At 60.1% G+C, this 12,771-nt stretch overlaps 1 protein-coding gene across 5 annotated transcripts in view; it reads left to right on the top strand.

Moving 5' to 3' along the window:
* The window catches only part of DNAL4 (dynein axonemal light chain 4), a 39,038-nt gene that overhangs the window by 15,894 nt on the left and 10,373 nt on the right, over positions 1 to 12,771 (top strand). The window contains exons 5-8 of one of the 5 annotated variants that reach the window (XM_082420100.1): positions 7,260 to 7,329; positions 7,794 to 7,882; positions 8,578 to 8,750; positions 8,834 to 8,852. In XM_082420100.1, the coding sequence (XP_082276226.1) occupies positions 7,260 to 7,329; positions 7,794 to 7,882; positions 8,578 to 8,750; positions 8,834 to 8,837 (336 nt within the window). In that variant the 3' untranslated portion in view covers positions 8,838 to 8,852. The other 4 variants (XM_082420101.1, XM_082420102.1, XM_082420103.1 and 1 more) reach the window with 4 other exon arrangements.

Raw genomic sequence — 12,771 nt, forward strand, 5'->3', positions numbered from 1 at the left:
GTAACTGCCGGCTTTGCGGCTGTTCTCTCCTTTAATCCGCCACACGTGGGTGCCAAAAAGTAAGACAGGCTCAGCCTGCATCCCAGGCAGTGGGGTGGCAGTGGAGAGTGTGGGCTCTGAGGTCCACAGACCCGGCTCAGGCCCAGCCCTGCTCTTCCTAACCTCTCTGTGCCTCAGTTGCTTTGTCTATAAAATGGGGATAAAAGGAACCAGCTCCTGAGGTTGCTGGGAGTCTCAGGCCTGCACCTGGAGCAGGTGGTACCCCTGTGGTGTACACTCTGCGTGCTTGGGCGTGCTACTCTCCTCCCAGCTGGAGATGGGGTGCTGACACCCAGCTCCCCCAGGATGGGGTGGAAATTCAGCAAGGTTTTACAAGCCGGCACTGTACTGAGTGCCGGCCCCAGCAGGCACTCAGTACAGTGGTGCCACATCTGTCTGCTGCGGCGGGCCCCTCCTCACTCGCCTCCCCCTCCTGCTCCCAGAGGGCGGTGTGCCCGCTGTCGAGATCGGGCCAGGGGACCCGGGACCATCACAGCTGTGTTTCCCGGGCACTTCTTCTCTTGACCTCAGTGGCTTTCCTTCCCTCTGCTCCCTGAGATCTGTGCCAGCCATGGTCACCCTGACCTTCCTCACAGGCCCCTCCCTGCTCATGGCCAGTGATTCAACAAGCATTTGCTGACAGGGGCTGCAACAGGAGAGGGTCATGATGGTGAGGAACGCATCGGAACACACCGGCCTTGGCAGTGAGTGGCTGGCAGTCCACTGAGGGAGGCAGACCCAGGAGCAGAAAAGCAGGATGCATTTAAGTAATCTGCTAGCAGGGAGGGACGGTGGGGTTCAGGGGAATGTGGGGTTCGGGGAAGGGAGCAGCTCTCCCTGCCCGGGGCACTGGGGGAGGTGTCACAGAGGAGGTGGCATTGAACTAGGCCGTGGCATTCCCAGGGGAGGGATGAGACGGTGGGGGGGGGGGGAATGCCTGGGGAAGGCACCCTCGGGGGAGGGGGCAGGGGCACGTGCAGAACAGCGGGGGCCTGAGGACGCTGGTGAGATGGATGTTGGGGGCAGTGGAGGTTTTGGGCGTGGAGCTCCCCAGAGGGCGGAGGGAGGAGGAGCGGCTGAAGGTGAGGGGCTTCTGGGCTTGAGGGCGAGGAAGCTTCCAGCTGCTGAGCGTCCCCCCCTGGCAGGCACTGGGCTCCCTCCCTTCTGCCCGCGGTGTCCTGCATCCTCCACAGACCTCCGAGGTGGCAATCACTGTCCCCATTTACCAATGAAGAAACTGAGGCTGGGCGGGCGGGGTATCTTGCCCAGGTCCAGTTAGGAAGCGACTTCAGCCGGGACCTAGACCCCGGCCTGCCGCCCTCAGCGGCCCTGCTCGTCAGGGCACGAGCTGTGTTCACAGGCCTGCTGTTTACCTCCCGCCCAGTGGAGAGCGGGGGTCCCCACGGCCAGTCCGCGCCTCCGTCCGTCGGGCTCCCCGCGGCTTCCTTGCGCCGGCAGCAGGCCTCCACCTCCCCTCTGCTCGGCCTGCCACAGCCCCGGACATTCACTTGATGGTGGCAGCGACCACAGCCCTGCAGCCGCCGCCAGCCCCGGCCCCTCCGGTGCCGTCTGTGTGTGGGCAGCGGTGACTCGCCCACCGACACCTCAGTCCCCTCTGCCAGGCCCAGCCAGAGTCGGCGTAGGGGAGATCGCAGCCTTCTCTGGACACGTCTGGAGGCCGAGTCACAGGGCCCGGCCCTCCGCCTGGGAGAGCAGTGCGCGCCGGCCAGGGGGAATGAAACGCTGGTCCCCCCACCGGGGCCCCACAGACGCCAGAACCGCAGGCCTCACCAGCGGGGGGTCGTGGGAGGGGAGCAGGGGCACCAAGGCAGTCAGTGGGAGAAGACGAAGAGCAAGGACTTGGTAACGGGGCCCGTGGCAACCAAGGCGGCACGCATGCTGCCAAGGGGACAGGCTGCCTTTGAAGCTCGCGGTGGGCCTGTGGAGGAATCTTCTGGTGAATATTTAATGTTGTCTTGGAAGTGGTGCAGAGAAGCTCCAGGATCCCGCTTAGCCTACTTCCTGCTCCTCTGGCGAACAGAGCCTACGGGCAGGGAGGGGGTGTCCCCTTGGCTTGTGGGGTCCCAGGCCAGCGTCTCCCCCTCCCCGCAGCAGGACTGACAGAGCTGTGAAGCAAGGCTTAGCTCCTCGAGAACAGGGAGCAGGAACGTCGGATGGTGTCCTTCAGGCCCTTCCCCCAGGTCTGCGAGGGGAATTGTTCAATTTTAGCCATAAGCCACCACCCTGTTCTATTTTCCTTTTGTTCTCCTCATCTCATATTTAAAGCAACCACCTCCCACTGCCAGCTGCTGTCTTCAATCCTTAGAAAGATGGGGCGGGGGGGTGGGGTAGAAAGAGAGCAAGCTTAGGAGGCAGAAGACCTGAATTAGTATTCATAATATTGCCAAACTATTGGGTGCCCCGAGTGTGCCAGGCCCTGCACTAAGCATTTTCCAAACTCTATCTCATTTAAGTCGTACATCCCCCCTGTGAGGAGGTACTCTCAGTATCCCACTTTTACAGAGGAGGCATCCCAGAGAGGTCAAGCTCCGGGTCACACAGCCAGGATTCACCATAGGCCTACAGGACACCAGAGCCCAGCTCTTAAACCTCTCCGGGAGTCTGCCCGCCAGCTGGAACAGCCACTCTGCTTCTCAGATCTCAGCTTTCTCACCTGCAAAATAGGGTTCCCAGCTTCTGCCCTGCCTCCTTCCCAGGGTTACTGTAGGGCACCAAGGAGATGGTGGCCATGGAGGTGGAATTGCTTTAAGGTTAGAAGTGCCAACTGGGGATTGGGGTCAGGGCCAGTCTGGGGAGCCATCTGCTGCCATTGGGCCCCCACTTCCACTGGGAGACTTGGGAGTCTGGAAGGTTGGGCTCAGCAGGGCAGGTAGGTAATTGCCTCCAAGGCCCTGTCGGCACCGGTGCCCTGCAGGGTCAGAGCGTGAGAGGCAGGGTGACCACACACACACACATCCAGTGGCCAAGGATCCCAAACAGCCGGGACCAGACCTTCCGCCCTGAGCCGGGAAAGACAGTCCCAATAGCAGGCTGTGTCTGTCCTTCCAGCCTCAAAATGGCCCATTGAAGTGAGCCGGGTAAATTCCGTGAGGATCCCCTGCCCTAACAGTAGGGAAATGGCTTCATAGAGAACTTGGGATGTGCCAGAAGCGGGGGCTGGCCTGGGGCAGAGGTTTCTCCTCCACATACCAATAGCCTCAGAGACGTGGTAAGAGTGGTGCCAGCTCCTCTAGGACTCTTTCCCCCCTGTGGTCCCTGGACACTCCATCTAGAGGGTCACTTTGTGTCCCCACTGTGCCTCATCTTCTGTCCTGGTATCTACACTTGCTACATTTTATTGACTTGATGGTGGAGACTATGGCTTATCTCTCTATCACAGGGCCTGATATGCATCAAAGATGCATTGTGACTAGTGAGCAAGTGAATAAAGATGGTTGGAGGGAGGGAGGGAGGGAGGGTTGGATGGATGGATGGATGGATGGATGGATAGATGGGTGATAAATGAGAGGAAAAGTCTTCCCCGGGAAGCTCAGAGCAACAGGGCACACGAGGCAGGCACATCAGTGACAGCTGGGTCAGGGGCGTCCCTTGATTCCTGATGCCCTCGGCCAAATTTCCTGGCCCCTCACAGGAGGCATCAGGTTTATCTGGGACTCAGAAAGTCACTCCCCTTTGATCTGGTTCTTAAGAAAAGATGAAGACTCAGAAGCAGCATGAGTGGTTTCCCAAGGCTGGAAGATCTTGCTAAGGAGCAGCCAGAAGAGCATCCGGGCTGTGATCAGACCTGAGTTCCAACACCAGCTCCACCACTTGCTGGCCGTGTAGCCTTGAGTGAGTCCCTTTTCCTGAGCCCCATTCTCTTCCACGTGTAGAATGGGGTGAAGTCCTTGTCCTCCTATCCCAGAGGTCACTGGGAGGATTAAGCTTATGGAGCAGCCGTTGAAAGCGGGTCGGGGTGAGCTCCTGCTATTAAAGCCTCTGCCAGAGCGTCGTCATTGGCAGGTGAGCCTTCAACTCGGACCCCGCACCCCGGGTTGGCCTGTGACGACCGCCTTTTGCCTGCTGTCCTGGTGCTCTTCCCAGCCATCACTCAGCAATAATTTAATGAGCTCCAGAGGTGCCAGGCCCTGTGCAGAGGAAATTGGCACCCACTGTGGTCCCTTGCTGCTGGGGACACAGTCTAGGGCGGACGAGCTCTAAAGAGGCTTCCTGGAGAACGCTGTGCAGCCCGCGCGGAGATAAGCTGCTGGGTGTTCAGCAGACGCGTGTTCCAGGCAGTCTCCTGCGGAAGCCTCCGATCACCCTGGCAGGTGCAGAAGCTCTCCCTTGAACACTGTCTGGTCTGGAGCTCTTTCAGGAGCCTGGAGCCGAGGGGCTTTGCATTATATAACCCCCTACAGGGCTTAGCACAGGGCTTTGTACACAGCTGGTGCTCAATAAATGTTAAGTGAGTGCCCTTATCATTTGCAAAACCTTTCAGCACATTCTTTGTGCTGCTTCTGCTGGGGTCAGGGACACGGGACAGTGGGACAAGCTTGCCGACCTGGAGGAGCTTGCAGTTATGCAGACATGGAGCTAGCAGGACAGCTCCATGTGCAAAGTGCCATCGTGGTGCATGGGTGCACCCAGGAGGGGCGCCGAGACCAGAGGAGGGACAGTGAACTGAAATGGACCTGAGTTCAATGCGAGGGGAAGGAATTGAGGCAGAACTTGGGATGTGTACACAAGCCCTGAAGACAGAGAGCGTGACATTTTCAGAAAACAAGGCCATTTGGTGGGGCGGGGGCGGGGGAGATGAGCAGGTTGGGGGGACAGTTGAGAGATGCCTCTGGAGAGTCAGGCAGGGGCCAGGCCTTCGTGGGCCTTACTCGCTGTGGTAAGGATGGAAGTGGGGGCAATGAAAGAGGTGACAGAATCCGTGTGGCAGGGTCCAGCTGTCACACAGAGGGCAGGCTGGGGGTTCAGGGGGAGGCCTGCACTGGGATGGAGAGGGTGCTGAATCAGGGGAAGCAACAGTGTGCAGGGACCCACTGAGTGTTGGGAACGCAGGGTTGGATGGAGGGCCTCGAGGAGGTGTGGGGAGGGGTCGCTCAGTCCTTCCTTGGGCTGGGTGGCCCTTGCATTTCTCCCGCCCCCAGCTTAGAGCCGCTGTGGACCTGGGAGGGGCAGTGCCACCCTGGAGATGGACCAGCATCTTTGGAGGTGTGTCCAGGGCCAGGAGTGGGGCAGGGTAAGCATTCTGTTATTGAGGAGCCCGGAGCCCAGCCCTGCCTTCCCCTTGGCCCCTTGACCTGCGGCCCCTTCTCTTATCAGTGCTCGTAACCCCACCCCACCCTAGCTGGCTAGGGCTCCCTCCCTCCTTGCCCCGCCTCCACTGCATCCCCAGGGCCTTGCGTACTCCCTGGACTCCATCTCTGGGCACCGCTCCGGGAGATGGCCCTCCCTCCGTGGCTGGCTCCAGCAGATGCCACCTCGCTCTATCCTCGCAGTATCCGTGCCCCCTTTGAGGCTGCCTGTGTGACCCAGCTCCCTGGGCTTCCAGCTGTTTGCATAGCGGCCATGGTACCACCTCCAGATCCTGGGACTCATCTCGGTGGCCCTGCTGCTACACTTGGCTTCCCCCTCCTCTTGGGCCCCTTTAGGTGGCCTTGTCACAGCCAGGGCATCCCACGCCTGACCCGCCCCCCAGTTCGGGAGCCCCTGGAGGCACTTAGCCTGAAGCCATGGGGGCTTCAGGAGCCGCAGGACTTCAAGGGTGGCAAGGGCTCTGTGGAGAGAGGGGCTGCCCAGCAGAGCCTGGGGCCACAGTCCTGCAGGAGGGCCAGGGTGAACGGGGTGAGCTCTCTGCCCACCCCATCTACACAGCCATGTCACGCTGGGGGAGAAGGACAAGCTCTTCCACGTCACCCAAGGAGAAGTTCGCTGACCAACAGCGAGAGTGCCGAACGGACATTCACGGACTCGAGGGTGGGGCTCAGCTGGTTTCTCCCTCGCCTCCGGGCCCCTCGGTCCCAGACTCCCTCTGTCCTCTCTCCCTGCATCCCTCTCGCTGGATGCTGTGCATGCCACTGGGCCAGTCCCTACATTCAGCAGTGGCTCTACCCGCCGGGCCTTGGCCAAGAACCCTGCTAACACGGCAAACTCTGAGCTCCCACAGGATGTGGTGCCAGGGAGAGGCCTTGCTGCCCAGACCGGCCAGGAGGCCTCTCAGAGGAAATAACATTTGAGCTGGGCCTGGAAGGGGTTTCTGCAGGCCCCAGGGAGGTGAGGAGGGGTCAGGGCGTTGCAGCTAAAGTCGCTGTGGGTGGGAGTGGACAGAGCTGAAACCGAGGCTGGGGAGGCATACACCTGTCATCCAACCGGCAGCAGGGAGCCAAGGAGGGCTTCTTGAAGGATCATGATGCCAGAGAGCCAGGAAAACAGGTCTCCTGGCCTCTTCTCCCAGCTCGGAGGGCTGACAGGAGGCAGCCAGTGGGCCAGTCACCTGCCCTGCTAGTCAGGATGAGCTGGGCTGTGAGTTATGCTGTAGGCCCAGGAAACCACAGCCTCCTAACCCAGCTCCCTACCCACATCTCACTCACCCATCGGTGACTAGAAGGACCACGCTGCTCCCTGGTTTAACCCCCACCCAGTAGATTCCCCACTGCCCCAGGATAAAACCCAGCTCCTCACCCAGCCCGCAAGGCCCAGCATGGCCTGGCCTCACTGCTTCTCAGCAGGGCCCAGCTGCCTGGGCATCCAGCGCCAGGCCTGCCCCTTGGGTATGGGGTTCCAGGGTCAGTGAGGGCCAAGCCAAGTTGACAGAGCCTCCCAGCCAGACCCCCTGGGGCACCTACCTCACCTGGTGATGCTCCCACATCAAGGGGGAGGAGCTGTACCCCCAGCATGACCAGCTGGGCCCGTCCTGATGGAAGAGGGGCTACCAAGAGGGTCGTGGCCTTGGGTACAGCCAAGTGCACCCCGTGGCCCCACCCCATGCTCCCCGTCCACCAGCCTCGCCCTCCCCGACCCCATCTCCACCTTGCAGTCCAGAAGTCTAGGGAAACCCAGACAAAGCAGCCCCAGCAGCAGGCCCTCTTCAGATCCAGGAGATGAGGACCTGGGAGGGGACCTCTAGGCTCTGCCGTGGACTAGCTGTGGCTCCCTAGGACCAGCCACCCCCCTCTGGGCTCATTTCCTCCTCTGTGCCGCTTTTGCAGTGCCCTTCGGCCAACGCTTCCATGGCACAATTCTCCAACGCTGCTCGGGCCGCATCCTGCTTCCTCCAAGGTGAGTTCCTTCCTCCACCACTAGGGGTCCTCTGGGAGGCGGGTCTCACTGCTGCTGGCGGTGCGGGGCGACCTCTCGTGGACACATGTGGGCATAACATGGCTCGTCCCTGACTGCCCCGGCCGGGACTGCAGGAGGGCGCTGGGAGGGCCGGCCCGGCTCTGCCCACACCCTGCTCTCCTCCCAGGCCCAGGGGGCCACAGGCCACCTCCTCGGGTTCATTGGGCCCAAGTGGGGAAATGGCGTGGTGGCTTTGAATCAGTCGGACCTGACTTCCTTCTGCTGTTCACTGGCAAACATTTACTGAGCACCTGCTGTGTGCCTTGCCTGTGTGGGTACTGAGACAGCCACCTAAGAGCAGGCAGGTCCCCACTGTTACTGAAGTTGTGGTCCAGCCAGGCCCCAGTACCTCCACTTCACACTCCGAGCCCCACGTCCCTCCTGTAACTTTGCCTGCTCGACAGCCCCACCTCGCAGGGCTGCCATGACAACAGAGGCACCGGTGCTCGGGCCCTGGCCCAGGGCAGACACCCAGGACCCGGTGACTCCCTCGGTAGGTCACCAACCCCTCCTCCCCCACCCCCTCCCACCTCCACACTCGGCAGCCCCTTTTCCCAGAGGGTTGTTCCAAGGGCTTCCAGCGGGACCCCCCCCAAATCCCAATGCCTGAGCACCTCCGCCCACGCTGGGCCACCTCCTCTGGGAGATCATTTCGGTGCTACCCCCGCCCACCCAAGGAAGGGGTCAAGTTAATGGAATTTGACTGGGAAGCTCTTTATAAAATAAAGATCCTTTCATAGACTGAGGGAGCGCTCTAAACTTTGCCTTTCAGGCCCCTTTGGATTTTCTGCTCAGTGGGTTTGCTTAAAGCGGTGCAGTTCTGAGCCCCTCCCCCCTCCAATGGCCAACCCAGGCCAGAGCATCTGGGCTCAAGTACTGTCATCCCAGGCCCTAGAGAAAAACACAGGCTGGGCCAGTCCCTCTCAGCCCCCAGGGAGTCCTCCCAGAAAGCAAGAAGGCAGACCCTTGGTACTTCATTCTGTGGCTGGGAGTGTCACGTCCAAAGCAGGGCCCCCAACCCCAAGCCTACAGTCACCCTGGGGAGGGACTCTTGCCATGCTCCACACTCCTCCCCAAAAAAGAAAAGAAAAAAGAAAAAAACCCAGGGGCATTCCTCCACAGCCACTCACACATCTGTGATTTACCTGGTGAGGCAGGGTGAGTACACTGAAGCACAGAGAGGTTTAGTATCCTGCCCAGGGTCACACAGCCATGGGAACTTCGCAGAGAAGGGATTCCAGAGCAGACTACAAGTGCAGTGTTCTGCAGAGACCCCAGGCCCATTTTCCTGGACCATCTGGCTCACCCTCAGAAAGGCCTGCCTGTGGACCAGTTTGGGAAGGAAGCCAGGGAGCCGGCAGGTAAGTGCGAGGCTCCCTGCTGGTTCTCATTTCATCCTCACCACGGTCTCTCAAGGTAGATGACACTATTCCACTTTTGACAGATGAGGAAACCAAGACCCAGGGAGGCAAAACCACACCCACGGTCACACGGCTCTCCCACAGGTGCCGGATTCTGTCCCTGAGGCTGCGGGCAGGTTGCTGAGATGCCCCCTCCACCAGGACAGCAGGTCTCTGGCCTCGAGTGTGGCTTCCGACCGCTGGGCTCTGGGGTGGAGGGCCAGGTAGGGAGTGGGCAGGGGGCCTTTCCATCTAATGTCAGGCTGACCCAGGACCAGGAGACCCCTGCCAGCTTCTACTTCTCTGACTTTGAGCAACACAATTCAGAAATGGCGGCTTTTCTCCTGGCTGGTGCGCCTCCCCCGGCCAGGTTCCTGGCAGCTCTGGGCCTGCGCCTCGGGAGCACAGACAGATCGGCAGACCTCCTCAAGCTCATCCCGGGCCTGGGGTTCCCTGCCCCCACCCCGACTCTCCAGGGACAGATTCTTCCCCCGATGCTTGGCCCAGAGCCTGGGGACCACCTGGGGGTTGGCATCCATTGTGTGTCAGACCCTCTGGCCTCATCATTCACCAGATGCTTTCCTTGGACAAGCCCCTTAATTTCTCCAAGCCCAGCTTCCGGTAAAGGTGATGATCACCTTACATCTCACTTTTCAGAGATATTAGTGAACTAATAGGTGGTAGGAAAGTTGCCTAGCCCCTGGTTAACAGGCACTAAATAAAAGTGGGTTTCTTTCCCTTCCCTTTCTTCTGGGGCAGAATCCTGGATTTCTGGAGGTCCCCGTGGCCGTGGGCCGAAGGGTGAATATTATCAAGGAGATTTGAGACGTCACTACTAGCAAGAGAGCTCTGCAAAACCTTCTTCACGTCCCCAGGTGAGTGGGCCCACCTCTCCAGAGTCCCCGGCCTGGGGAGACAGGTGAATCGAGAGCCCTCCTCATGCTGAGCCATCCGCTGAGGCCTCCCCGTGCCCACTCTGTCCCCCACACCAGCCACACCCCAGTGCTTCTCCCTGGGCACCCCGCGGCCAGGGGAGACGCCGATGTGGTCCTCTGGACTCCGCCTACTGTCTGTGAGCTTCTCCTTGCCAGCCCCAGAGATGGAGCCTCAGACACTGGCCTGTCTCTGGCAGGGGACAGGGGGACAGTGCTAATGACAAAGGCAGCAGAGGTTACAGGGTACTGTGAAGGGACACATAGCCCACCCTGGGGTCCAGAGGGACTTCCTGGAGGAGACGCCATTGTCACTAGGGTTTGAAAGATTTAAGAGCGTCGGGGTGTGTGTGTGTGTGTGTGTGTGTGTGTGTGTGTCAGCGTGCGTGCGCGTTAGATGAGAGTTAGCCAAGAGAGCAAAGGTGAGACAGGCTGCCAGGTAGAGGTCACAGCACCAACAGAAGCATGGAGCCTGGGAACAGCATGACGGGTGAGGGAAGCATAGGCAAGTCGCTGAGGCTGTTATTGGAATTTGAGGAGAGAAAGGAACAGACTGGGGACTGAGGTTCGGAGAAGTGGAGTGACTGACTGAGCAACACGGCTAGTCAATCAGCCTGGCTGCCGGGCCTGCGCTCTCTCTACTATCCCAGGCTGGCTACAGAGCGAGCATGGTTGTCAGGATCTGGGCACAGGTGTTGCTGGGATCTGGGCTAAGTGGCAGAAATCACATCAACCAGAGGTGGGTGCAGAGTCAGAGCCCAAGGGAGTCACCTCTTCTTGGCAGAAGGTGGGGCAGGGGTCCTTCTGTTCCCCACCCCCCCGACCTCATGCCCAGCATCGGGGCCGGGGCCTTGCATGGGCTAAGCCTGGGGAGCCTGGGGAGCCTGGGGAAACTGCTGAGGGCCGGGAGCCAGACAGGCCTGCCCAGGACCTGGCCCACTTGGCACCGCCCACGGCCTTCGTCATCCCTCAGCAGAAAACCATGTATGCGCCTCCTACCGCGCGAGGGAGCCCGCGCTGTGCGGCAGCCCCACGTGTCGCAGGGCTCTGGGGTCCCCTTTCTGCCCAAAGCCAGCCTGCCCAAATGCCACAGCTGGTGCAGCCCCTCCAGATGCTCCCACAGCAAGAGCAAGGAGGCCAAGAGAGTCAGGGCAGACCGCTCATCTAGAACAGCTCTGGTCAAGCCACGGGCCTCCTTCTCATTGCCCACCATGGTCCCCCCACTTCTCCTCTAAGGTCTAGGGCAGTCACTGGTCAAAGGGAAAGAGGAATGTGCTTCGGGGTCAGAAGGCCCTGGCTTTGTTAGTAACTGGCTGTATGACCTTAAATCACATCTCTGAGCCTCAATTTTCTCATCTGTAAAATGGAGACAACAATGCCTACCAGGGATGTTATTCATTCATTCAACAGGTATTTATTGAGCTCATACTATGTGCCTGGCCCTATATTAGGCACTGAGGGTATGGCAGTGAACAAAACAGGTCAAATCCCTGCCCTCAGAGAGCTTACTTTCAAGAGGAGAAGTACCGACAATAAATAACAACCACAAATAAGTACAGTGTAGGGTGTGTGTGGTGGTGATCTATGGAGAAAAGGAAGCAGGGAAGGCGGACTGGCGGAGGGGTAGGTGGGACTGTTCTTAACAGGGCGGTTTGAGAAGAACATGACCTCCTTGGGAAGATGACGAATGAGCCACGTGGCCATCGCAGGGACGGGCCCCAGGCAGGCGAGCAGCAGAGCAAAGGTTGAGGTGGGGCTGAAGATCACGTGTCTGCGGCGCCTGGTGTGGTCCAGGCGCTGCCTCTTCTCCCCACCAGAGGTCAGGCCCCTCGAGGACAGGCATCGCGGTCCTGCTCACTGGGAACCCCTGGGCCTGGCGCGTGTTAGATGAATTAATCAGCGGCCACATCCTTTACTAGAGAAAACCGAGCCCCAGAGGGGAATAGTGCCTGAGCCGAGCTCCTTCCCCAAGTTAAGGGCACAAGTGGGATTGGGGCCCCGTCTGCCGACAACCCCCGGGCCCTTTTCACGGCACCCTGAGCCTGTCGGCCATTGCCCTCCTCCCTGGGCCCAGCCTGACCTGGCCATCTCCCCATCACTGGGGTGGCCGTGGGCTGCCCGGCGCTGCTGAGCCAAGCTGCGCCCCCCTTTTCCGGCCTCCCTCTCAGGTGGGAGGTGAATCTGGGCTGCTGTGCCAGGTCCAAGGGACTCCCACCTGCTCCCGTCGTCAGCGTGACCGTCCTGGGCTTCCTCCTGGGTGAGAAGTGGGCGCTGGGAAGCCGGCCAGGCCAGTTGTCCTTTTTGTTTGCTTGTTTTGTTTCTGGCAGCAGAATTCTTTTTGCAAACAACTTCGTCCGGGGAACCCCAGTGTGGGGAACAGAGAGTACAGACCAGCTCTAGCTGAGGGGATGGGGGAAGCCCGGCCTCCAGGAGGCCCCTGAGCCCTCTCAGATCTGAGGGAACACTGGGCGAGCTGCTCTCTCGGCCACATGGCCATCCTCTCTGTGGGCCGGTGGGGCTCAGAGGGCCGAGCTCTCTGCAGCTGGTCAGCCTGGCTGGTAACCAGGCCCACTGCTGCCAGGCCCGGCCTCCAGTGCTGGCTGCGACCCGGCTCCTGACTCCCTTCTCGGTGGGTGGGCGCTGCAGGCTGCAGCCTCCCCACACCTGAGACCCCACCGGCCTCCCTGTGGTCCCCTATGGCTCCCCTCACCCGGCTTTAGGGGGCCTTCCCGACCTGAGCATTTCTAGAGCGACAGTAGCTATAAGTCTTTGATGGGCAACCCCCTCGCTATTACCCCAGTGTCCCCTCAGGCCCTTCCTACCTTTACCTGGGAACGCCCCCAGGGGAGAGCGCTCGCTAGATCCTGTCTCTCCTCCCTGCCTTATCCCCACCCCAGGGAACCTGCACCATTACTGTTGTGAGAGGTGCCAAAAGTGCGGCAGTGATAACTTTCTGCTACACCTGGACAACAGTTGGAGGTTAGGCCAGGACCAGCAGGGGCCGCTTGGGAGTGTGTGTGTGTGTGTGTGTGTGTGTGTCTTGGTACGTC

Source organism: Balaenoptera physalus, assembly GCF_965194825.1.
Source record: "Balaenoptera physalus genome assembly, chromosome: 13".
Lineage (NCBI taxonomy): Eukaryota > Metazoa > Chordata > Mammalia > Artiodactyla > Balaenopteridae > Balaenoptera > Balaenoptera physalus.